Here is a 27,788-nt window from a genome sequence, read left to right on the forward strand (position 1 = left end):
TCTTTTCCAGCTATCTCTGGTACTTCTGGGCGTGTGAATACTTTTGTAAATATGTTTAGAACCATATAGCGATACATTTCGAGTTGGGAGTATGATTTTAACTTTATAACAACCGCTTTGATTAGTAATAGAAGGGCGGAGGTATCAATCTGATGCCCCCATCCGTTTCCTAGAAAAAGAAAAAGACGTTTAAGTCACTCATTTGCCAATTACTTTACAAAAGTGAATTTCTACAGCCCACTAAATGAGTAAATTCACTATATACTTCGGCTTATAACTTACCTGGCTTATAGCGTGGATTATAAACCCAACGAATTATAATTTTATAATCCAAATTGCCAAACCTGCCCCAAATATTTAGTTGCCAATGTTGATAGAGCCATGCAGTAGGCTTTAGCCCATCCAAACCAGGCCCATCCCAAGCCACGTCAATAAATACGCAAACCCTAAACCCTCTACCAAACCCTACCCGATTCCCAAAATGCCCCTCTCCTCTCTCCTCAGGCGCTCCCTCCTCAACAACCTTCGATCGCTCCCCCTTCGATCCTTCTCCTCCGGCGGCGGAACTCCGATAAGCTTCACTCTATCCGTCGAGCCGGAACCCGAACCCGACTCCGAGCCCGAAACCCCGAGCCCGAACGATGATCTGCGGAGCCGGATCTTTAGGCTCCGATTCCCCAAGCGGAGCGCCACGTCAGCTCTCGATAAGTGGGTCGGGGAGGGGAATACGGTTGCGCAGTCGGAGCTCCGGCAGATTGCGAAGGACTTGAATCGATCGAAGCGGTACAAGCACGCGCTTGAGGTTAGTGGGTTTAAGTTGCAATTTTTTTTTTTTTTTTTGTTAGCTGGATGAAATTTGAACATTTTCTTATGTTGTTAGTAAAATTGAGATCGGTAATGGGCTACAATGAAAGTATTAAAAGGATTGCTCTTTAGTTTAGTATTGCTTTAATCCAATTTGAGATGGAGTAAAAACGAAGTCTTTGATGAAAGATATGATTTCGGTGAATGTGATTGGGATGGCATTGCTTTAGATATTGCTGTCATTTAATCTAATTAATTTTTTAAATGATATCATTCGTTCATTATCATTCACCTTATGTGTAGATATAGGTTAGTTTTTCAAATTAATTTAATCTCATATTTTTAGGATTAAGGTTGGGCTTCGGGTATATAGGGTTTTCTCTGTGTATAGATATAGATTAGTTTTTCGAATGAATTTTATCTCATATTTTTTGGATTAAGGTGGGATTTTGGATTTATGTAGCCTACAGATATTCTTGTGGAGCAAAATATTAAGCACTAAGGTACTCATAATCAAGGCAAGGAAGTTTCCGACTTATTAGCTAAGCACCTAACTCTACTAAATTCTCTTCTGACCCATTGATGATTGGTAAACATAGATGATGCATACGGCATAAAATGCATTTGGGTGCTTTGGTTCAGGTCGCAAGGCAATAAAATTGAATGTTTCGATCATAGTTAATGTGGCCATTGTGTACATGAATAGGGAAGTTAATCTCATAGTTATTTGTGGATATGTCAAAGAGCGCAGAATGGATATAACCTTTTCATATATAACAACCTGCATGAGTCCCATCCCGATAATAGTGTAGTTTGTAGAATATACCTCTGAAGTATAATGCACTTTATTAGATTGGCAGATCTCCATGAATAGGCTGTTTGAAAGATAAGACCAACATTTTCTTCAATTGAATATGAAATACACTGTATACACATAATCAAGGAGGCTGGAAATTTTCTTTATGCTAACTTATTCATACCTTGATGACCGAATCCTTGAACCCCTAAACTGGTTCAAGCAGCTTCCATGAATCCTGGTCAATATCTGAGTGGAAGTTTTCCAGTCCTGGGACCTGTCCTTAAATACAAACACCACTTTGATATGTACATTGAATTATGGCAACATTAATTTATGTGCATAAATATTTTCATAGTATTGTTGTGTTTTGGTGAGATGAGGGTAGCATGCTTTCAGTCCTTATTACCCTTAGTCTTTGTAACTATTATACCTCCTAGTGTCCCCATATTTGATAACTTATGCAGTCTTGTAGCCTATATTGTCCTTTTACTTGCTTTCGCAACATTTCTATGGATTTGAGTCTCTCATCTGCTTTTTTTGGTATTGGATAGTCCAATGTGTTAATCTTAACCCCCCTGCCCAGCCTAAACTGTGTTGTGATTATTGTGATTTTCTTTATGTACGAAAAGAGAGACAAGTGTCCACAAAGTAGTGGACAATTATGTTAACAAAATGGCACGTCCTGTCGAAAACAATATGAGAGGATCAAGATCCTGTCATACATACTTATTCTCAAGTGAACATTAAATCTGATTTTAAATGATTAGATGAAGATCACTACATTTTTGTGTGCAAATGCTAGAATGTTGTTTCTATCATTCTCGAAACTGATGCAAGTTTGCAGATATCAGAATGGATGAAATCCCATCAAGAATATCAGTTGTCTGATAGTGATTACGCAATGCGGATAGACTTGATAACCAAGGTTTTTGGAGTAAATGCTGCTGAAGAATTTTTTGAAGGGCTTCCATCCACTGCAAAATCCTGTGATGTATACACTGCCCTTCTCCATGCATATGCGAGAGGAAAGCTGGTAGAAAAAGCTGAGAACCTGTTTGAGAGAATCAAGGAATCAAATTTCTCTCCAAATGCTTTAACTTACAATGAGATGATGACACTTTATATGTCAGTTGGGCAGCTGGAAAAGGTTCCCTTAGTTATTGAAGAACTGAAAAGAAAGGAAGTTGCGCCAGATCTATTTACTTATAACCTCTGGATAAGTGCTTCTGCTGCTAGTTTGGATGTCAAAGGTGTAAGAAAGATCCTTGATGAAATGTCTCATAGTTCAAACATTCATGAGGGATGGAAAACATATATTAAGTTGGCTGACATATATGTCACTGCTGGTCATCTTATGAGTTCAGATAATTCGCTTGTTGGAGCTGAAAAAAAGATTAGTCAGAGAGAATGGATAACTTATGATTTCCTAATCATTCTGTATTCTGGCCTTGGAAATAAAGAAGGAATAAATGAAATATGGAAATCTTTGAAAATGATATCCCAGAAAATGACAGGCAGAAATTATGCATGTATTTTGTCTTCGTATCTCGTGCTTGGGCAATTGAAGGAAGCTGGACAAGTTATTGATGAGTGGACGCAATCAAAAGTCCTTGAATTTGATCTGTCTGCTTGCAATCGCCTTTTGGATGCTATTGTGAAGGCCGGTTTACTTGAAGTAGCCGAATCTTTTCAAGGGCTAATGCTACAGAGGAATTATAAACTCTCAAGCAGCCTTGACGATCAATAATTTCAGTGAATCTTGCAACATATAATTTGTTCCATGTTAAAGCAGTTTTAGCATCTAAAATTAATAACAAATGTTGTGTTGTAATATTCTCTAATATTTATTTACCCTTCACATGTGGAGTGACTATTTCACTATTTTCTTGTCAATGATGTTTACCTCCACTTGATTAATCGTGCATCTCTATCTCATTTAATTGCAGTTTTTTTTTTACCATAGTATGCTTGTCTCTTCCCAATGGGCAATTACAATAGTGTTTTCTATTTCTGAAGTTTTATTTTGATAGTTGATGTATGCCTAAAATTCTGCCATGCTTTAAAATTGAAGTTGGCCGTTGTCTTTTTTCACTTAACTATAAGCAAATGTGTATTGACTCCTGCAAAGTTATATATGGCAATTGCGCTTGATTTTTACAGGTGACCAGCAGCCTAAACATTTATCCCTCCTGCTGCAGATAATGACATGGATGGAATCTCAAGGCAATTTTCAGATGAGAGCACCTGATCACGCCACTAAACTTGAACTGATTACCAAAGTGCACAGTTTATCTGAGGCAGAGGCCTATTTTGATAGGCTATCTACTAGTTCTTCACAAAAAGCTGCAGCTTTCCCTCTCCTCCATTCTTATGTGAAGGATAGAAACTTGAAGAAAGCTGAGGCACTTATGCAGAGGCTTGAGGCACTTATGCAGAGGCTGCTCAATTCAGGACTAGCTGTGAGTCCTCATCTTTTCAATGAGATGATGAAGCTCTATGTGGCCACAGGTCAATTCGATGAGGTACTTTCTGTAATAAGACATATGAAACTTAGCAAAATCCCTCTCACTGGTCTTTCTTATAGCCTTTGGTTGAATGCCAGCGGTGAAATTTCTGGTGTTTCTTCAGTGGAGATGGTTTATAAGGACATGATTAATGACGAGAATGTTAAGGTGGGTTGGAGCACTTATGCTACTTTAGCTAACATCTATACCAAAGCTGGTCATTTTGACAAGGCTTCTTCTGTCCTAAAGGTTGCTGAAAGGATGCTATCAGTGAGCAATAGGCTCGCCTATTCTTTCATCATGACTTGCTATGCTGCACTGAAAGATGGAGCCGGGGTTTTACGGGTTTGGGAATCCAGTAAAAGGGTTCCAACAAGGATCACTTGTGCTAATTATATGTCAGTTATGTTATCTTTGATCAAAATTGGTGATTTAAAAGCAGCGGAGGGAATTTTCAGAGAATGGGAGCTGCAATGTCATAACTATGATGTTAGGGTTTCTAATGTTCTTCTGGGTGCTTACATGAGGAATAGATGGATGGATAAGGCTGAAGCATTTCATCTCTACACGTTGGAGAGAGGTGCTGTTCCAAATTACAAGACTTGGGAGATTTTGATGGAGGGTTGGGTGAATAATGGGCAGATGGATAAAGCTGTAGAAGCCATGAGGAAGGGTTTCTCTAAGCTGAAGGGTTGTATATGGAAGCCACCTGAGAAAATTATTTTGGCTATTGCAGAGTATTTTGAGGAGCAATGCAATATTGGGGAAATGAGAAGGTACATAAAGGTTCTTGAGGATCTTGGTTTGATGAGCTTGCCATTGTACAAATTAGCTCTCAGAACACACATAAATCTGGAGGCAAAAGCTCTGGATATTATTGAGATGATGGAGAGAGATAAAATCGAGTTAGATGAGGAGGTTAGAGCGCTAATACAGCAGGCTAACCAACCGAGAAACTCTGATATGTTTAAGAAATTGATATCATGCCCTACTCCTTTAAAGTCATTTTTCACTCATTATTGGTGATTCATATGTACCTTGGTCGAAGCTTCCCTTTGTGTATTTTAGCTGATGTAGCTAGCATCAGTTTTGCACATAACTTTGCCTCATCTCAGACTATTGTCCCAGTAAGTCCGTTGTCAGGTTCAATCCTAACACAACCATTCTACAACTGAATCTCGTATTCCATTACACGAAAGAAGACTGGGACAATGATGAATGGCAAGATGTGAATGGCATATCAGCAGATTGCAGAATCTTACTCAACAATATCTACCCTTTACAGCAATGAACCATTGAAATACCACAGGCTGCTCAGCCCATGGATGCTGAAGGCGAGATTCATAAAATTCCTGATATCAGGTACAAATTATACCATTCATTATTTTTCCATACAGATGGTAATGCATTTTATTACTGTGGAAATTACTGAAAGAAGATTGAAAGGCAATTATTCGGGACAGAACAAGGTCCTTTCGGTTGGGGTGAATAAAGTATAGCCTATCAATTGGTTTTTCTCAGAACATCCTCTCTAATGTTTCTCATGTGAGTCTTCACTTCATCCAAAGGAGGCATGGTCTTCTTCACTAGGTCCAACTCCAAGATATCATGCATCCATGCATATATCAATGGCAGCTCCTCTTCATCTACTATCTTTATGCCAACGATCTCTTCTATGATGGGAATCCAAGAAGGAATCCAGCCTGCAACAATATCCACCAGCCCGATAGTCTCACCACCGAAGAATTTTTTGCCTTCAAGGTACTCTTCAAGTGTTTTAAGCCTCTCTTGAAGCTCCTTTACGGCCTTGAGCTGCTCTTCACCAGTCTTTGAGAACACCTCGAAACATCCCTGCAGGCACTGCTGAAGGAAAAGAGAAATAAGCAACCAATCTAATTGGTTTTTGGGTTAATCGCACGTAGAACCCGCTATTATTATTTTCTTGAACCTACTGCCCCTTAGTTTCATTCTTGCAGATAGACTCCTTGGTTAAGCCCTTTTGACTTTTTTACCATTAGATGTATTTACTAATTTCACCCATGGGCAATATTTGCCAAATATTCACCAAGGGTAAAAGGGCCAAAAAAAATTCAATTCAGGGGGGTCTATCTGCAACAGCGGAGCTAGAGGGGTGGTAAAGTTCAAAACAGCAACACCACAGGGGGGTCTGTGTGCAATTAAACTCTTGATTTTTTTTTTACTGATGAATTGGGAGACAAACCTTTTCTTCAGAGAATTTAGCCCAGAACCGAGCCTCGGCCCTCTCATATGGATCCGAGGGGAGAATTGAGGATCCATGATTCTTCCACACATCCTCGATATACTCCAGAATCATGATTGATTCACATACTGGGTTCTCGTGGTGGACGAGAACCGGAACCATTTTGTAAACAGGGTTGTACTCCAGGAGTTGGGGGCTCTTGTTCTTGAGGTCCTCGGTGACATATTCGTACTTGATGCCTTTGACCTCAAGAGCCCATTCGACACGAAGCACAAATGGGCTAAGCTTTGTTCCGTAGAGCTTCAATCCGTCTTCAACCATACCTTCAGCTTCGGAATTGAATTGTAAACTTGGAAATGAGGAGATATGAGTGTTTTCTCTTTTTTAATTGCTTGAATGTTTGGGTGAAATATGTGGGTGCTTATGGAGAGATGTAACTTGGTGAGGTCAAAACAGTTGGAAGTCGAAATTGGACCAAGTCTTAAGAGGAAGAATATTCATTGGAGAAGGAAAGTCTAGGGGGTTGAGATGATGGCTGCAGCTTTGAGATGTTGGATTTAAATCTAATTAAATCTATTTGTGGGCACGTATGATTAATCTGTGTGTATTGCTATCCTTTAGGATAAACCACTAAAGTGATTAATCAATTTGGGTTAATGGGTATTTAAATATAATCATGGGGTTATATGTACATATACCAGGTTGTAATTGTAATTTGATGAGGAGTCAAATTATAAATGTACAACACCTATAAATAAGGGGTTATGGTCTCTAATCTAGGGTTATATCTTTTAATTCTCTTTACCCCCATCTAGAGAGAAATTTGGCTAGAGAAACCCTAAGGTTAGAAGATCATCAAAACTCTGATCATGTTTTCTTCAATGGATTTAGGTATATGCTTCCGTACCTTTTGATTCTTATTATTAATCTCTTTGAATTAATCATGGCTTTAAGGTTTAGATCTCAAGTTCTTATTAGATCTATCAAGTGGTATCAGAGTCACATTGATTTGTTCTAAGAGATTAAGATTAAAATTAGGATTCTTTGATCTTAATTTGTATTATTCAGATCTGTTCATGGATGAACAGTAACTTTTTTATTTTTTGGATGAACGGTAAAAAAATCACCGTGAACAGTAAAGTTTTTTTTTCTACGATTTTTTGGGATATGGATCAAGAAATCATCCTTTGTTTTTTTTCGATTCTGGATCTGGTTTTGAAAATAAAATCGAGGAATTTTTGGATTTTTTGGGTTTGGTCTTCGGTCTCATGCTCCTCGTCGACGAAGTTTCGCTGGCGGCCTCGCTCTCGACTCCGACGGCGGTGTCAGGAAAACCTAGGGTTTCGACCTTGGGTGCAGGAGTAATGGCGGCGGCGGTTTCAGAATGAAACCCTAAGGGTTCGTGCGTGAAAACCTGCGGGAATTAAGGAGGTGATTACCTCATTTTTTGGCGAAGTTTGAAAGCTTCAACGAACTTCGCGTTCGTTCTAAGGTGAGCCGCGCGCTCAATTTAAACAAACTTTACGTTCGTTCTAAGGTGAGCTTCGTGCTCAATTCAGGTCGAACCTCGCGTTCGTTCTCAAGTTGAACATTGCGTTCATTCTCAGGTCGAACTCCACATTCATCCTCAGGCGAGCCCTGTGCTCAATCCAAACGAACCTCGCGTTCGTTCTCAAGTTGAACATCACGTCCTGTGCTCAATCCAAACGAACCTCGCGTTCGTTCTCAAGTTGAACATCACGTTCATTTTTCAAACGAATCTCGCGTTCGTTCTTAGGTGAGACATCACGTTCATTTTTCAAACGAATCTCGCGTTCGTTCTTAGGTGAGTCTTGTACTCAATACAGTCGAACCTTGCGTTCGAAGTCAAGCGAACTTCGTGTTCACTATGCTTAAGTTTCGGTTTTTTTATGGGTCCACTTTGGTATACTTAATTTATTCAATTAAGTTATGGGCTCTAACTAAGCAATGAGGCCCTATTTAAGCTATGGAAATTTAATTTAATTTAAATTTAATTTGGCAGCTAATCAATTATTTAATTCAAATATTATGACACTAAGGTATTAAGGTTGTCTCTCACTCCAATTGTTTAATTAAAACAAGAAGTTGCCAAAGTAACCTCTCTTGTGTAGATTGTTTATGAGGAATGTGAGATGTTTGTGTGTATACTTTCATGTAAATATTTAATCGGCCCAAAGGAAGTTTAATATTTATTTAGACTGCATACACATCTGCGATGATAAACATGTGATAATTATAAGGTTTACATGTGAATAATGAATCGATCCAAAGATAGTTTTATTATTTGACATGAGTTATTGTCAATGTTTGATCGTTACAACAAGGTATCACTTACAAGTTAATATTACTGTCCAAAGACTTGATATTAATGTTGTGCCAGATATCTTGGATGGGATTTGTCATTATTTGAATTTTATTGATTACTAATTATGGTTATTGGTGTGAGCTTTTTTGTTTTATTTCAGCTAATGCATCTGCTGCAACAATTTTTGCTAACATCAACTCAATTCTCATGCTAAATGGGACAAACTTCAAGGTTTGGAAAGAGAACATATTAATTGTTCTTGGCTGCATGGATCTAGACCTTGCATTAAGAATTGAACAACCCCAACCTCTCAATGCGGATAACACTCCTGATGCAAAGAATGAGTATGAGAAGTGGGAGCGTTCAAATCGCATGAGTCTTATGATCATTAAGCGCGGCGTTCCGGAAGCCTTCAGGGGCATAAAATCCGAAGGGATTACTAAGGCTAAAGATTTTATTGCCGAAATTGAGAAACGTTTTACGAAAAACGATAAAGTAGAAACAAGCACGCTTTTAGCTCGCTTGATTTCAATGAAGTATAAGAGCAAAGAAAATATCAGGGAGTACATTATAGAAATGTCTCATATTGCTTCAAAGCTTAAGGCACTTAAACTCGATCTTTGTGATGAGTTATTGGTGTATCTGGTTTTGTTGTCTCTTCCTGTACAATTCAATCAGTTTAATGTTAGTTATAACTGCTAAAAAGAGAAATGGACTCTAAATGAGCTCATTTCATACTGTGTGTAAGAAGAAGACAGGTTGAAGCAAGACTAAATGAGCTCATTTCATACTGTGTGTAAGAAGAAGACAGGTTGAAGCAAGATAAGACAGAAAGTGCTTATTTGGCCTATGCCTCTAAGGATAAGGGACAGGTTGAAGCAAGATAAGACAGAAAGTGCTTATTTGGCCTATGCCTCTAAGGATAAGGGCAAGAAAACAAAGAATGATAATGAAGCTGCTAAGGGTCCAGTTCAGAAGAAACAACATAATGATAATCAGGATTGTTTCTTCTGTAACAAGCTTGGACACGTAAAGAAGGATTGTACCAAATATCACGTCTGGCGTGCTAATAAGGGTACGTTCCTTACTTTGGTCTGTTCTGAGGTTAATTTAGCTTCAGTACCTAAAAACACTTGGTGGTTAGACTCTGGTGCTACTACTCACATAAGTAATTCTATGCAGGGTTGCTTGAGCTACCGAAAGCCAAGTGATGTTAAAAGACACATCTTTGTGGGCGACGAACAATCGGTAGATGTGGAAGCAATTGGACATTTTAGGTTGCTATTAGGAACTGGTTCTTATTTGGATTTGAAAGATACTTTTGTAGTACCGTCTTTTAGACGGAATTTGATTTCAGTTTCTGTATTGGACAAATCAGGTTATTTTTGTTCATTTGGAAACAATCAATTCAGTTTATCTTTTAATTCAAATATTATGGGAACTGGTTACTTGAGTACTTATGACAACCTATATTTGCTCGATACAATTGCTTCTTATAATAAATCATTGCATGTGGAATCACGTGGTACTAAGCGTAAATTAAATAAGAAAAATTCGGCGACATTATGGCATAAGCGCTTGGGTCATATCTCAAAAGGTAGAGTTAGAGCGTCTTGTGTCTGATGGCATTTTGGATTCCCTTAATTTTTCGAACTTCGACATATGTGTTGAATGTATCAAGGAAAAACAGACCAAAGTTAAGAGATTAGGTGCCAACAGATCTTCGGATGTCTTAGAATTGATACATACGGATATTTGTGGGTCATTCCCTACGGCATCCTGAAATGGTCAATAATATTTTATATCATTCATAGATGATTACTCACGTTATGGGTACCTATATCATATTCATAAAAAATCTGAGTCTCTGAACATGTTCAAAGCCTATAAAGCTGAAGTTGAGAATCAACTCAACAGAAGAATTAAAACCGTTAGATCTGATCGTAGTGGTGAGTACTACGGCAGATATGATGGTTCAGGTGAACAACGTCCAAGAGCATTTGCTAGATACCTAGAGGAATGCGGTATCGTCCCATAGTACACCATGTCGGGTTCACCTAGCATGAATGGTGTAGCTGAAAGACGAAACAGAACTCTTAAGGATATGGTAAGAAGTATGATCTCTCATTCTTCTTTACCAGAGTCACTATGGGGAGAAGCACTTAAGACAGCAGCTTACATTCTGAATAGAATACCAAGTAAACCAGTTGCTAAAACACCTTATAAGCTTTGGACTGGTCGAAAGCCCAGTTTAAAACACTTACATATTTGGGGATGTCCAGTTGAGGTAAGGCCTTATAGGCCAAATGAAAAAAATGGACTCCAAAACAATTAGCAGCTACTTTATTGGATACTTTGAACGCTCTATGGGCTATAAGTTTTATGATCCTACACTAAGAAATATTTTTGAGATGGGAACAGCAACATTCTTTGAAGATGTTGAGTTTGGGGGGAAAAAATAAGATTAGAGACACTGCTTTTGAGGAGGAATTGGCATCAGATCCAATCCATACAGTTACTTTTGATAATATTCAGGTTCCTATACATGTTGTTGCTCAAGAAGTAAATCCGGAATCTCAAGATGACAATGTTGAACAACTCCCTGTTCCAGAAGAACAAACTCAACAACCTCAAGAACCAGTGCCATTAAGGAGATCCACGAGAGAAAGGAGAAATGCTATTTCGGATGATTATATTATATTTCTCCAAGAACATGAGGAAAGTAATGGAATATTGGAAGATGATCCAATCAACTTCTCTCAGGCCATGAAAAGTTCTAACTCTCAACGGAAAATTGCAGTAAAGAGAAGAAAAGAAATTTGACTTTGATTCTTTTAATCTCGGTTACAATTCGATTACAAAAGAGAGGAGAACGCAATTGGTTCTTCCTCTTTGTTTAAAACTAGGTTCTTCACGGTGGCGATGGAGTGCCTCCCTCGAATGCTCGCGTCGAGTTTGCTCTCCGTTGACGATCCGCACGTCTTGATTCACTGGAACGATGTCTTCTCTTCACGATTTGACGTTGTGGAGAACTTGCGTGGCAAGTTTAAAACTCTTGATGAGTTGATAACTCTGATCGAGTTTGAACTCTTGAAAAAGAGTTGATTTGAACCGAAAGTTCGGTTGATAAGCCAAGGATCAAAGCTCTCTGTTGTCGAAGTTGAAGATAATCTTCGTTGGAGGATGATGTCGATCCCCTCAAAAGCTCGCCCAAGGATCTCTCCTGTTGCTGCCAATTCTCAGCTCCAAAAAGCCAGCCTTCAATGGTCGATTCAAGCCAATCAAAATCGAACGCTTAACTCAGTTGAGTTTGTTGAGTTTTTATAGGGGGATAAGAGGTTGTAACTGCCCTCTAAATCCGCTCCTAAGTGGGCGAAAATCCCTCAGAACGTGGGATAACGGTTTTGAGGCCGTTCGGCTTGTGTTTGAACAAGTCAAAACTCCCAATCTGGCGTTCAGAACCCAACTTCGCCTCTTAGAATTGAGACGCGAAGTTGGGTGTTGGCTGAACATTGATGAACGCGAGGGTCGCTCGCGTTTTGGTTTGTTGTAGCTTAGAAACACGGGGGTCGGTGTTGGCTGGACCCTTACGAACGCGAGGGTCGCTCATGTTTCGCTTGTTGTAACGCGGGTCCGACTCCAGCGTTTTGATGTTGTAACGCGGGTTCGAACCATGGCGTTTTGATGTTGAAACGCGAGGTTTGACCCTGGCGTTTTGATGTTGTAACACGGGGAGGACCTCCGCGTCTTGCCTTGCAGAGATTATCACCAACTCAACAACCTCAAGAACCAGTGCCATTAAGGAGATCCACGAGAGAAAGGAGAAATGCTATTCCGGATGATTATATTGTATTTCTCCAAGAACATGAGGAAAGTAGTGGAATGTTAGAAGATGATCCAATCAACTTCTCTCAGGCCATGAAAAGTTCTAACTCTCAACAGTGGATTGATGCTATGAATGAAGAGTACAAGTCTATGCAAGACAATAAGGTTTGGGAACTTGTCCCATTGCCAGAAGGTGCAAAACCAATTGGTTATAAATGGATTTTTAAAACCAAGCAGGATGCAAATGGTAATGTGGAGAGGTATAAGGCACGTCTTGTAGCTAAAGGCTTTACTCAAAAGGAATGCATTAATTATACAGAGACTTTCTCTTCGGTTTTATCGAAAGATTCTTTTAGAACAATCATGATACTTGTTACTCATTATGATCTTGAGTTACATCAGATGGATGTTAAGACTGCATTTCTCAGTGGCGACATTGATGAGATGATTTATATGGTGCAACCAGAAAACTTTGTGTCAGAAGACCCAAAGAATATGGTTTGTAAATTAAGAAAATCCATCTATGGATTCAAGCAAGCTCCTCGTCAATGGTATCATAAGTTTCAACAAATAATTATCTTGTTCGGTTTTGAGATGAACATTGTTGATGACTGTGTATATCACAAGTTCAGTGGGAGTAAGTATATTTTTCTGGTTTTGTATGTCGATGACATATTGCTTGTCACTAATGATATATGCATGTTGTACGAAACAAAGAGATTTCTATCAAAGAATTTTGAGATGAAAGATCTTGGGGACGCCTCTTTTATATTAGGAATCCAGATACATCGAGATCGCTCTCGAGGTATACTTGGATTATCACAAAAGAGCTATATCGATAAAGTACTTGAAATGTTTGGCATGCAAGACTGTAGACCAGGAGATACCCCTGTTGCTAAAGGAGACAAGTTTAGTCTCAATCAGTGTCCTAAAGGTAACCTTGAAATTCAAGAAATACAGAAGATTTCTTATGCTTCGGCTATAGGAAGTCTAATGTTTGCTCAGGTATGTACGCGTCCGGATATTGCGTACATTGTTAGGATGTTTGGCATATACTTAAGCAACCCTGGTACGGATCATTGGGTAGCAGTCAAAAGGGTTATGAGGTATCTTCAGAAAACAAAAGATTATATGCTCACATACAGAAAATCAGAACAGCTGGAGGTCATTGGGTACTCTGATTCTGATTTTGCTGGATGCCCAGATAGCAGAAAGTCTACATCAGGCTACATTTATATGTTAGCAGGAGTTATATCATGAAAAAGTGTTAAACAGAAACTCATAGCTTCCTCCACTATGGCAGCAGAATTTGTAGCTTGCTATGAGGCATCCAATCAGGGAATATCGCTGCGAAATTTTATCACGGGACTGCGCATTTTGGAAAATATGGAAAGACCACTAAGATTATATTGTAACAATAAATCTGCAGTAATATATTCCAATAACAACAGGAGCTCAACTAAGTCAAAACATATTGACATTAAGTTCCTGGTTGTGAAAGAAAAGGTACAGAGTGGACAGATATTCATAGAGCACATTGTGACAAACTCCATGATAGCAGATCCTCTTACTAAGGGATTGCCACCCAAGGTCTTTCATGAGCACACCGCTCATATGGGTGTGGTGATATTCGAGGATATCATGATTTAGTGGGAGTTTGTAATTGTGGTGCTTTATGTTAGGTTGTATTATCTGATCAGAATAAAGTTTTTCAGTTCAAACACTCTGTTACATTATGTTTGGTTTTGACCTCACTAAAATAGGACCAGTTAAAAATAGACATGTACTGATCACATTGCATGTAATTTTCATGCTGCACATCCATAATTGATCTATGTCGTTTGATTGTATTGGTATATGTGACCATTGATGGGTCGAATCACGATAAATGTAACGGAGGCCGCTTTGATCCTTTATTGATATAGTCAATGGACGAGATTGTTTGGAAATATCTTTTCAGTGATAACAATTTTGAGCTCATAAGGTTATACATAATTTAAAGAACCATATGGTGCCCAAGTGGGAGATTGTTGGATTTAAATCTAATTAAATCTATTTGTGGGCACATATGATTAATCTGTGTGTATTGCTATCCTTCAGGATAACCTACTAAAGTGATCAATCAATTTGGGTTAATGGATATTTAAATATAATCATGGGGTTATATGTGCAGATACCAGGTTGTAATTGTAATTTGATGAAGGGCCAAATTATAAATGTACAACACTTATAAATAAGGGGTTATGGTCCCTAATCTAGGGTTACATTCTCTAATTCTCTTCGCCCCCATCTAAAGAGAAATTTGACTAGAGAAACCCTAAGGTTAGAAGATCATCAAAACCCTAATCATGTTTTCTTCAATGGATTCAGGTATAAGATCATCAAAACCCTAATCATGTTTTCTTCAATGGATTCAGGTATATGCTTCCGCACCTTTTGATTCTTATTAATCTCTTTGAATTAATCATATGCTTCCGCACCTTTTGATTCTTATTAATCTCTTTGAATTAATCATGGCTTTAAGATTTAGATCTCAAGTTCTTATTAGATCTATCATGAGAATGTCATTGTTCCGTGTCGGAGTTGGTATTGGATGCTCGTGGATGTTCCCTAAATGATTGACTTGATATCGGTCATGTTGACTTGTTGAAGGGCTTGCTTGACAAAAAAAAACCGAGGCTCCTCCGTGGACAGTCATGCACGGTATTAAGATTACAATACTTTTCTAGGATGCATTTGTTAAAATTGATGTTTGCATTGATACATTATCAAGATTTTACTGATATTAATTGTTTATACTGACATTTTAGTTGTTCGTACTTATATCCCTTGATTTGATATTATCCCTCCTTTATTGAAGAAATTTTCAAAGTCACCTCAACGGATTTTTTTTTTTAAGAAATAGACTCCATTCGTTTTTTACTATAGAAATCGACTTACTTTGAGTTAATTGTGGTACTAATTAGTCGGAGTTGCGAACCGCGATTAATTAGTAGCCTAATTACAAGTGGGGTCAAGGAGAGGGGAAGGTTTGCGGCTGCTAATTAGGCTACTAATTAGTCGGGGTTGGCAACCCCAACTAAAAGGAGAGGGGAAGGTTTGCGGCTGCTAATTAGGCTACTAATTAGTCGGGGTTGGCAACCCCAACTAATTAGTACCGTAATTAACTCAAAGTGGGTCAATTTCTATAATTAAAAGTGAATGTGGTCGATTTCTTTAAAAAAAATTCCGTTGAGGTGATTTTGAAAATTTCTTCCTCCTTTATATATAAAGAAAAATTGGTGGAACTTATAAAGATGCAAAAAATTAACATGTGTCACATTATAAAGCATAAAAAATTAACATTTGTCATATCATAAATATTCATGTGTTCATATCTATCCTGTGTTCATATCTATCCTATCAGAAGATAACTCGTGTATGTTGGCCTTCTTATTTTGATGATGTTTAACAAACAATTTACCACTAATGTTGTTTGTCTAGTATTTGTGTTTTCTTATTTTTTTTCTAGGCAAACAACGAGTTGGAGGATGGATGGATTGCGCCATAACGATCATATCCAATGGAGGTTGGAGGAATTGTGGAGTGAAGCAACATACAATTCAAGTCAAAGATCAAGTTCAAGCTTCATCCGCAAAGTTTACCAAGTCATGCTCAATGAAGATCAAGATCAAGCTTGGGTAATTTAGTTTAGGATTTATATTATGTGTGTTTAATACTCTACGCTCAATATCATATACACACACAATATTGGATTTTCTCACAAAATGAGCTATTTTGAGAAAACTTTATGATATTGTTTTATTGACCATGTTTACTTTATATTCATGTGTTATAATGTTTATGAAGATATTTCATAAAGTTTCAATATGCGTTTAAACTCTTTTTGTCAAAAACATGTTCTTAACAAATTCATATTCATGCATGTTTCTACAAAATAATGAGTTTTCACAATTGAGAAATGAAAATTGAAAATTTATTTTTGTAACAAGTTTGTTTTCATGTTTATAAATATTTTGCAAAGTTTCATCAAGTTTGGAATTGATTTGTTATGTTTAATGGAATTTACAAAATCATGTTTTTGTTCGTGCACATGTTCGTGCATGTTTTACAAAACAGATGAGTTTTCATAAATGGGAAGTGATATTTAATAAATTCTTTCTTTAACATGTTTATCTACATGTTTAGAAACTTTTCTCAAAATTTTACTATTTTTGGAGTTGATTTACTGTGCCCAATTGATTTTACAAAATCGTGTATGTCAGCAGATTTTCAGAAACTGTATTTTTGTGTTCAAACATTTATTTCTCTCAAATTAGAAATGATTTTTCAGAAATTCTTTCTCTAACATATTCTTCTACTTGTTTAGAACCTTCCCTCAAAGTTTCATAAGTTTTGGAGTTTATTTACTATTTTTAATTGATTTTACAAAACCAGATACGTAAATTTTCAGAATGCTGAATTTAGGGGTATTTTGGTCTTTTCAGCCAATAACGGCTAGTTTTTGATATTTTCGGTTTTTGGGAGTTTGTGGCTGGTTTAAGAGGCTATAAAAAGCCCTCAACTTTCATTGTTTCTTATGGATGTTTAAGAGAGTTTTAAAAAGAGTTTTACAAGTTTGTTGAAGGGTTTTTAAGTTTGTTTCAAGAGTTTGTTTGTGAAGAAAATTCCACAAGAGCTTGAGGAGATCATCTATTAAAGTTTGAGCTTCCAACTATTCTCCCTCCACCTCTTGATCTATTGAGAAGTTTTCTAAACTCTTATCTAGCTTTACATTTGCTTAGTTATTTGATTATCTTTCTTTAAAGCTAGTTTTTATATTGAGTTTAGATTTGATTATATTATCTCATTGTTACACACACCCACATTGAGCTTATTGTATTTTCATACATAGTATATTTGGGTTGGTGAGAGCACTTAAGGGAGACACGGCTAGGTCCAACACTTGTGAGGGTGTAGAGTGTGATTGCATAGTGTTTGTTGTGTGAGAGGTTTCGGTAAGCTTGTAAACCGAGTGTGTAGAAGTTCCGGCTTCCAAACCGGATTGTGATAGTGGATTTCTCCCCGGGAGTGGGGAGCGGAGACGTAGGACGGAAGGTCCGAACTCCGTGATCATATTGCTTGTTTGAGTTTGGCTTAACACACTTATATCTGTTCATCTTTATAGCCTTTCTCTCATTATTTATTTCATCCACTATATCATTTGTTTATGTTACCCTTGTGTTTGCATATCCTTGCATATATCATATAGTATACCTCTTTGCTAGGATATATCACCTTGTGTATATTGCATATTCTTGCACATAACTCTTTGTATATCTATCTTGCAAGAATATATTTGTTAATTAATTTTAATTGGCATAAAATCATATTAGATTAGCATAAGACCCTAATCACCCCCCCCCTCTAGGGTCTAACAGTGTATACTTTGAAAATTTGAGAAACTCTTATGAACTATTCTCACTTTACACCAGGTAAGTTGACACTGTTATGTCTAACATGTCAGATAACAAGTAAGTGATTGAAAAAAAGATCAAAATACCCCTCAATCATTAAAAAAAATTACTCTAATTTTTTTTTAAATAAGAGAGAGAGAGAGAGAGAGAGAGAGAGAGAGAGAGAGAGAGAGAGGAGAAAGAGGGGATTGTAAATGAGAGAGAATTCCAACTATCAAATGTTTTTTAGTTATTAGATTGTAACAATCTATAATTTAAAAAATACCATAAACATATATACAAATATAGAAATTGAAATAACTCATGTAGAGAGCCTCTCTATAAAGAATCATGATTTAATTTTAGAAAACTCATGTCAACCGTGAGAGGCGTCCTAAAAAATCCCCTCAGCTATTTTAATTTGAAAGTTCTTCCCCTTCAAGTTTGAGCATATTGTAAACAACCCCCTTAACTTTGAAAATTAAGAAATCCCCATGAACTCTTCTCACTTTACACCCTGAAAAGCTAACACTGTTGAGTCTAGCATGTCACATGACAATTAGGTGATTAAGAAAAGACCAAAACACCCCCTCAATCATTAAAAATTATTCTTATTTTTTAAGATAAGAGAAAGAGGAGAAATGCATTGTATATTGATCAAGATTTTTCCTCGGTTAGGGTTTTCTTGTAACTGAATGCATTGATTTTCAAAAGGGTATTTTAGTTATTTTATATTTTAAGATGACGTCGAGAGGATGGGGTTGGTTTTGGTGAGAAAAGTGTGAAAGATTCGAGGGTTTTGTGAAATACCTCATAGCCGAGGGGAGTCTTCTCTAATTCTTAAAGTTGGACATGTTAACTATAATATGCGCAAATTTTGAGGGGGATTTCACGAGACATCTGCCATAGTTGAGAGGGTTTTCTAAAACTATCCTAGAACCATATATGTAAAATTATACATTTGTCACATTATATTTAAAGTTGATGGATTAGTCTACTTCTTAAAATATTATTGATTAATCGATCAATTTTTTTGTTATATATTTATTGGTTTTGATGCCCCTACTTTATCCAATATTTTCTAATAATTAGATTGAAATTCTAATAGGTTCTTAAAATTATTCTAAAATAAGTATTTGTATTCTTAAGATTATTGTATGAATATTTTAAACCGTTATACTTATCTAATTACAACGTTCTACTTGATTGCTTCAAAGTATTGCTTAGTTCATACCAAATCTTACACATATGGGTGTCAGGTGACTTCTCTTCAGCTCTTTTAAATAAGTCATTTAATTTGAATTTTAAATTTTAAAATAAAAGACATGCAAACCCTTATTTTGTATTTCCTATATAAGGGGAAAGAACACCCGGTCAATTTAAGCAATTTTGAAGGAGCAACAGCTCAAAGAAATAAATTTTTAGAAGCACACACATAACCAAAAAAGAAACTTATAGATAACAAAGAAATTCGATATAGAAACGAATGAAAGCAAACTCATCCGTGAGAACATGGGCAAAACACTTGTAAAAGATAATATTGATTTAATGAAAAAATGGCACCGGGGACAGGTATCATGTATTAAATATATGATTTTTTTTTGGGCTTTTTGTTTTTAGGTCCATTTGTTTACCTGACTTTATCTTTAAACCCAAGTATTATTAGTTGTTTCTTTAAACCCAACTTTCTTTTTGAATTTATCTTTAAACCCAATTTCTTTATATAGGGGGACCCACATATGAGAGTATTATATTTTGGAATTGGGTTTAAAGATAAATACAAAAAGAAAGTTGGGTTTAAAGATACACCTAATAATTCTTGGGTTTAAAAATAAAGCTAGGTAAACAAATGGACCTAAAAACAAAAAGCCCTTTTTTTTTCTCCTTCTTTGACTTCAGACCTGTGAAAATAAACGAGATACATCCACCACACCGCAATATATCGCTCTTATTTCTCTTTCATCGATAGAAAACGCCAGCTCAAAAACCACTCTTACTTCGCTGCCACCAATAGAAAATACCAACTCGGAGTTCCTTATTATGCTAATAATTATTACAATAATGCCAATCTCATCACTTTTTTTAGTTCAATTCTCCTGAAATGAGCTTCTCTCTTCTATCCCTATTGAAAGCGTACAGTTTATCCTTGGGAGGCAACGCCTCCTTCACCGCCTCCACGTCCAAGAACGCGTCGAACCACGCATTGATCGACGGCAAGTTCCCGTCGCTCAGTATGCTGACTCCGGCGAGATCTTCGATCATACGAAGCCAGTAAGGAATCCAGCCGGCGATTATGTCCACGTATCCGATGTTTTCGCCCCCGAAGAACTTCTTCCCCTTGAGAGCCTCTTCGAGTGTCCTTAAGCTCTCTTGAACCTCTATGACGGCCTTTTGTAGCTCCTCTCCGGTCGTAAAATAAACTAATTGGTAGATTGAAGGCAAGCACTGGGATGGAATCATATATACAACAGAGCAGAAAAAAAGGACGTTCAGTATTTAATTTCGACCAAATTAGTCTACAACACATATACAAGCTTTAAAAAATATTGGAGAGGCCACTTCCTTAATCATAACCATACATCTTTTAATAGATAGGTAAGAGGATCATGATGATAATTATGTTTGGGTTGAATTTTAATTGAGATAAATGCAGAATTGTGACCTGGGAATGTAGATTGTATCATCCCCGGCCGCTAACGGCAATTAATTGAGATAAATGCAGAATTGTGACCTGGGAATGTAGATTGTATCATCCCCGGCCGCTAACGGCAATCATAGAGACAATTACTTTTATTGTTATGATTCATTTCAAGTGTAGCACCTACTTATCCTCATAGTCAGCACTTATATCACAAAGAAAGTATGGTTTACAAAGCCAAGTTTAGAAAAATTCATTTTAATGAACAAACCATAAAATACGTACCTTGTCTTCTACAAATTTCGCCCAGAACCGCGCTTGTGCGCGTTCAAATGGATCCCTCGGCATGATGCTGTATCCGTCACCCCAAGCCTCGTCAATGTACTCGACGATCACCGACGACTCGGCTACGGCCTTTCCTCTGTGCACGAGCACGGGGATCTTCTGGGTGACAGGATTATACTGCAAAAGCTCTCGGCTCTTGTTATGGGGCAAGTCTTCGTTGATGTACTCATAGTCAACTCCCTTGAGCTTGAGAGCCCACTCTACTCTCAGCGCAAAGGGGCTTGCCCACATCCCAAAAACCTTCACTTTGTCTCCAGCCATCTTGATGTTGCTGTTGAATTAAATGGATTTTTTCTGCCGTTGTAAATTGAGTAAGCAGAGAGGTATTTATACGCGCGCATAAGAGTAAGTTTTGTTTATTGGGTTTGGTTAGGAGGTTCATGAATGTTCCAGCTTGGACATTTCAGAGCTTGGAAATTTCAGATGAGCTGCTCTAATTTGACCAGCACGGATTCCAATAATTACTTAAATAAAACTTTAAAATAACAGGTACTATTGAGATGAATTAAGAGATGCATAGCTAGCATGCGGAAAGAAACATAGAAAATTCAGCCTAAATGAAATTAAAGCTACCGAAAGGCACTGATCATCTCCGAGTCAAAGTATAATTTAAGTGTAAAGTGCTAGAAACAAAATTTCTGAAAAATAAAATATCCTCTAGTATGAAATTAGAGCGAGCGTCGTCCCTGGTTCATAAAGAAAGCTCGAGCTTCCGTGTCAAAGTTTACGCTTAAGCGTCAAGTTTCTAATGTTTTGAGTCTTATGACTAAACAATCTGCCCCAACGCACCCTCTGAAAATGAGACAAGCTAAGAACAAAAATATTTTACTAACTTTGACATCACGCATTAGGTATCATTGACGGATTTATTTGGAAAATTTGACCCCCCTCGTCATCGTTCAACAGTGTTGGGTCAAAATTGTCTATCTAAGTTAGTTGTGTACAAGTGCATCTAATTAAGATAGAAACTTTATTTTGGATATCAATTTAGTCAAATTTACCCCACGGCTGAGGTTTTTATTTTTATGTGGATTCATGGTTCTCAATAGACTCAAGAGCCTATTGTTAATTACCCTTGTTAATGAAAGGAACCTTCGACTAAGAGTCAATAAAAATCATCAAAACAAGAAAAACTCACAAAACAAAACAATACAATAATAATATTATTATTATTTTGATCATATATATACATGGCTTAACCATGGGCATACCCTAAGTGTACAAATTTTTAAATAAAATCTGAGACTAGAGATACAGCGGTTGAAACTTGGGTTTGGATCAAACTTGGAGACGTGAAATGGAAATTTGGTTTTGAACCCAGTTTAGCGATGTGGAGGTCAAATTTAGAATTTGGTCCAGTTTAACTTAAAAACCCCAAAAAGTTTGAATAAATTGTAATAAATGGTAATAAATGACATATTTTGATATTTGAGTATGCTAGGGAATGATTTGAGATCAATCCAATGTATATATGTGAATATATGAGAAACATGCACGAAATCATGCACTATATACACAAGCCTGAAATCTAAAAAAACGACCAGTTAAGAGTATACGTGTTTTACACGCCGATACAGTTTGAATCTGGAAACACTCAAAAGCTAAAAGTTATAGGTATCTTCAGTAGATTTCCAACAAATCTTAAATCACCTTATTCTGAGGTCGGACGAGAAAGTTATAGCCAAAATACCGAAGGTTATTTTCCTAGTCAGACTAGGTTTCCTGGTTCGTGTTAAACGGGTTTGTTTCGGGTTTGCCTCTATAAATACCTATATTTTTTATGAAAATTCTTCTCTTTTATCATATTTCTGAATCCTACAACCACTCTCTCCCCTCAAAACCCCTAGATCAATTTATTGTGAGTTTTGTGAGCTTTGTGAAGCAAAATACCTACACAAGGGCGAGATCATCGACGTGTGGCAAGGGAGAATGAGTTGTTTGCACTTTTGGATTGCTTGTTGTTTATTTCAGAGGCTTGCACATGAGATTAAGGCAAGATCATCTACATCCAAACCTTACCCATAGTTTATAAACATGTTTTTATGAAGTAATATGACAAATATGATGCTTAGAACTTAATCTAATGTGAAAAAGATTAGATTTTTTATATTAAATTGTAAACAAATGTTAGATCTACATGGTTTTCTTGCTGTTTACATTAGAAACATGATCATGATCATTATGATAAATGTTAATTTCATTTTTAATTTATTAATTAAGTTTAACCCATGTGCAAACCCTAGTTTGTTAATTAATCGAGTTTTCTTGTAAATTAATCATGCTTAAATCTTAGGTTGTGATATCACAATGACATGAGCGTGTTTTAAACAAGCTTATCTCTGTTCAATGTTAGTTATACCTTGTTCAAGTTAATCATGTGATAATTCATGCTTTTATGTGAGAGTTTGAATAATTATGTAGTTAAACCCTAATTAGTGTTTAATCAAAGAGTTAAAAATCATGTGAACTAATCTCTAATAGTAAATTTCAGAAGACTAAGACCTTTTTCCTATGTTCCATGTGATATGAATGAGTTTTGTTTAAGAAATAATCACAAAAACATCAAAACCTGAGAAACAAAAATCTGTTTAACACAGAGTAGTCGACTAATAACATGTGTAGTCGACTACTCCTTTCCTGGTGCGACTCACGAAATTGTTTGTCATAGCAGAGTAGTGGACTAATATTCATATTAGTCGACTACTCACACTTAGTCCAATTTTTCAGATTCTGGATGGGCTCAGAGTAGTCGACTACTAAGCGTAGTAGTCGACTACTAAGGTTGTAATTTTTCAGATTCTGGATGGGCTCAGAGTAGTCGACTACTAAGCGTAGTAGTCGACTACTAAGGTTGTTTTCTGAGTTTGTGTTTTGTATCTATTTGAGATGTGTTCACGGGGTTCGAGCCGCACTCCTTTACATGTAAATTCCCGAATGCACAAGTACAATGTCGTTTGCACACACGTGAGTATCCCAGAGGGGGTTATGTCAAGTGTTGGGCGAATGCACAAGTACAATGTCGTTTGCACACACGTGAGTATCCCAGAGGGGGTTATGTCAAGTGTTGGGTTGTTTATTGTTCATACACTCGTTGGATATCGTTGATGAGCACAGCTCAGTACTATATAGGATAGTACGTAGATATACCATATTTACATAGTTTACACATGAAAATGGATATCGTTGATGAGCTCAGTTCAATACTACGCGGGGTAGTGCGTCGATATTCCAGGCCATTGAGTCGAGTTTGGATGTCTTGTCTAACAGTCCGTCCGCACGAGGGTACGATGAGGCTTGTGAGCCATCTTTTTGGATGCCTATATGGTAGGTCATCCCGCACTCATGTTACGCATTGAGATCGCGATGAGACTAATGAGCTGTGTACACTGTTTAGGATACCTACAGGATAGTCCGTTGCACATGATGATGCTAAGTTTTAAAATCTTACAAAGAGTTGCGTTGAGATAGCTGATTGATAGCATCAGTCTTTTGTGGATGTCAGTTATGGATATGATTCATCATTGAGATATATGACCGGGATACTTTGCTCTTGAAAGTATTTATTCTATCTCCATAGTGATAGTGGAGGATAATATAAATACGATGGGATACTTTGCTCTTGAAAGTATTTATTCTATCTCCATAGTGATAGTGGAGGATAATATAAATACGATGTAGTGATGTCTTTATTTCCTTTATTGCTTTCTTTATATCTTAGTTGGGATCAATGATTAGCGATTCACAATTTGAGACATATGGTATATACATGATGGTTTCCTTATTTGAATTATTTCGCTCGACGTACTACGTCTCGTATTATAGGTTTCTAAATATTAATTCCACTTAGATACAGAAAAATGATCTAGATAGACTATACTTAATAGATAGAGCATTCACTCCATCTAGTAGCCCTTCCCCTGGAGGCGGATGGAGGTGATCTTGTTGTAGCGCTCTGGCGCTCTTTATGTGGTTCTTTTTGTTGTTTTCTCTTCTTTCAGGCAATACAAAGATTCGGAGAGCCGCAGGATGATGGAGTCCTTGCATAGTCGCCATCACATGAGTTATTAGTAGAAGCTCCATAATAGATTTTTCTATGAGTTATTAGTGTGTCTTAGTACGGTTTTGGGCTGCATAGCCTGCATTGCAGCTTTTGTTGTTTTAAATGCAATTTCTGAAGGTTTGTCGGGGAGTAAATTGTAATTATGGATTGTTTTACAATTTCCAGATTAGGTACAGAACTGTAATTTCTACGATTTTTTATTTTTTATTATAAATATCCAAGGGAGTGCATTTTAACTTTTTTTTATTTCTTTTCAAGAGCCTAGGTCCAAATAGGACTCTAATAATTACTTCTAATGTCACTCCCCGTTGAAATTTATATCTACTATTTGCTTCTCACGGCATTACTCATTAAAATTCATATCTACTATTTACTTCTCATGTCACTACCCATTGAAATTCATATCTACGATTTACATCTAATTCATATCTACTATTTACTTCTAATGCCACTACACATTGAAATTCATATCTACGATTTACTTCTGATGCCACTACACATTGAAATTTATAGCACCCACTGCGGCTACGTAATGACCAAAATTTTTTAATATTATATTAAATAAATTTTTCTAGTATTTAAATATTAAATTTTATTTTTCTAAAGAGTATTTATATTCTTCCCGATTTTCTAGAATTTTCTATGATTTAAAAATCTAGTTTATATTTATTTTAATGGTTTTTGTTACAGTAAAAACTTTTTAAATTAATATTTGATTATTTATTATTATTATTATTATTAATGTTATTAATTATCTTATATTGATTTTTTAGCCTACCCCATTCCCTATATTCCTCCTTAATTTTTCTTGTATTTCTTAATCCCCTGTATTTTTCTTGTATTTTCTCTTAAACCCTAATTCCCTCCTATATAATGTCTTATTCTTTCTCTCTCTCAAAATTAGATCTCAAATTTGAGATCCATCTCCTCTCTCGTCTCCATCTCTCTCTCTCTCTCTCTCTTCTCTCTCTCTCTCTCTCCTCTCTCTCCATCTCTCTCTCTCTCTCTCTTCATCTCTCTTCACATCTCCCTCAGCCGCCGACGACTCCCATGCGCACTCGACGTTCGGGCCACTGCGTCCACCCTCGTCCTCCTCTCATCCCCAAGCTCCCCGTCGCCTCTCCTTCTAGCCCCCTCCGCCACCCGCAACGCCGAATCCAACCACCACCTACCCCTCCTCGTCCACGCCTCTCTTCCGCAGCCCCGACCCTGCACCGCTCGTCCCACATCCCCTCATCGTCCTGCTCTCTCCAGCCCAGCCCCTCCCCATCCTCGCTCCGTCAAGCCACCTATGATCCGCAGCCTCAACCAGCCTCCGCGCACAGCCCCGATTGTCACCGCCGCCTCGCCTCCTTCGACAGCCGACCGCCTCAGCCCCGTCGTCGCCATCCCTTGTCGTCGTCGTCTCATTCGCGGGCTCGTAGCCTCGCACGATAGCGTCGTCTCGTTCGACAATATCCCCGAGGCAAGATTCCTCTTACTCAAATCTAAATTTTAGATCCATTATAAATTATATGCATATATTTAGCTGTATTGTGATTAATTGTAGCGTGTATACTATAGTATGATTATCTGCGTGGGTTTGTTGATGAATGATAATAATAAATAATATACCGTAAGAAAAAGAATTTATTTTGACAAAAGAATCATTTTAGAATAATTATAATGAATTTATTTTGAAAAGAAAATTATTTATGAATAATTATTATGAGTATTAAATAAATTATCTTGAAAAAGAATTTATTTTGAAAAAGGAATTATTATTTGATCTGCTCACTGCTATTTTACATACACACTGTACTGTTCATAGTCTCCGTACATGTTTTACAATCTTTATTTTAATTTCTTGACATGTTATGATATTATTGCACATGATTGGTTGTATTTATTTACTATTTTCCTTGTTGTGATTGAGAACCATTAGTAGTTCATGACTTAGTGGCTTTGCGTGTCATGAACAATACTTAGTGACATGTGTGTGTGCTGACTAAATTTAGGAAGTGGACCAGAGATCTATTGTAGGTCATGTTGGTTGACTTAGAAAATTAACCAGAAGAGTTGGGATGGGAAAGTCTTGGTTCATGTAATCGGTTATGGTTATTGATGTATCTTCCAAGCTCGCACCAGTGTCTTGTTTTGGCCTAGGGTTAGTCTGTTAGGCCAGTGAATTTTTTCTTCACGTGGTCAGTGACTTGTTTCGTCACCCGAGTTCTGCTTGAGACCAGGCCGAAATCGGATTGTGTGTAGTCCCCTTTCTGCTTGTTTAGCGGGTTTGGATACACATAGGGGATTTGTGAATAGTCAGTTATCCGATTATATAAGCGTTGACTCTGTGTGAGATGTGGACCAATGACATGTTATAGGATGGCTAGTTACATGATCTTGTTACTTGATGATTATTCTGATCGTTATTGGACCAATGACATGTTATAGGATGGCTAGTTACATGATCTTGTTACTTGATGATTATTCTGATCGTTATACTCTAGTAGTGGTTTGCATCTAGACTGTTAGAATTCCAGTTGTATGTTTCTATTATTATTATTGTCATTGCATTGGTCATTCGACCATTTTATTTCTCCCTTATGGGATCTTGTTGTGTGCCATGCACGCTGACATATACCTGTTTTCTCTGGTGTACGTCAGATTTAAAGGACGGACGGGTCCAGTATGGAGATGCATTAGAGCCGGAGTATTCTCAGCCGGAGTGTCTTCCAGATGGAGCAGAAGAACAATCTGAATCTTAGCCATTTCTTTTCCATAGTTATTGATGTCGTAGATTACTTTTGTAGTACTTTCCCTTTTTGTTCAGTTGATGTATTTTATGACTA

At 37.1% G+C, this 27,788-nt stretch overlaps 2 protein-coding genes across 7 annotated transcripts; one reads left to right on the plus strand and one right to left on the minus strand.

Moving 5' to 3' along the window:
* Window positions 460–5,253, plus strand: LOC109832807 (pentatricopeptide repeat-containing protein At5g27460-like). 3 transcript variants are annotated; one of them, XM_020400241.1, is made up of 3 exons: window positions 460–802; window positions 3,802–4,275; window positions 4,357–5,253. In XM_020400241.1, the coding sequence occupies exons 1-3, from the start codon at window positions 482–484 to the stop codon at window positions 5,131–5,133; spliced, it is 1,572 nt and encodes a 523-aa protein (XP_020255830.1). In that variant the 5' UTR covers window positions 460–481; the 3' UTR covers window positions 5,134–5,253. The 3 variants fall into 3 exon arrangements, with proteins under 3 accessions (XP_020255830.1, XP_020255829.1, XP_020255831.1); XM_020400240.1 differs by having other exon boundaries at window positions 3,802–5,253; XM_020400242.1 differs by having other exon boundaries at window positions 718–802; window positions 3,764–5,253.
* Window positions 5,323–21,264, minus strand: LOC109832808 (glutathione transferase GST 23-like). 4 transcript variants are annotated; one of them, XM_020400246.1, is made up of 2 exons: window positions 20,838–21,264; window positions 5,323–5,967 (listed from the first exon to the last, which is right to left on the minus strand). In XM_020400246.1, exons 1-2 carry the CDS (start codon window positions 21,156–21,158, stop codon window positions 5,611–5,613), a joined length of 678 nt encoding a protein of 225 aa, XP_020255835.1. In that variant the 5' UTR covers window positions 21,159–21,264; the 3' UTR covers window positions 5,323–5,610. The 4 variants fall into 4 exon arrangements, with proteins under 4 accessions (XP_020255835.1, XP_020255833.1, XP_020255834.1 ...); XM_020400244.1 differs by lacking the exon at window positions 20,838–21,264 and adding an exon at window positions 6,329–6,985 and having other exon boundaries at window positions 5,323–5,970; XM_020400245.1 differs by lacking the exon at window positions 20,838–21,264 and adding an exon at window positions 6,329–6,983.

The sequence above is a fragment of the Asparagus officinalis genome, chromosome 3, assembly GCF_001876935.1.
Source record: "Asparagus officinalis chromosome 3, Aspof.V1, whole genome shotgun sequence".
Classification (NCBI taxonomy): Eukaryota; Viridiplantae; Streptophyta; class Magnoliopsida; order Asparagales; family Asparagaceae; genus Asparagus; species Asparagus officinalis.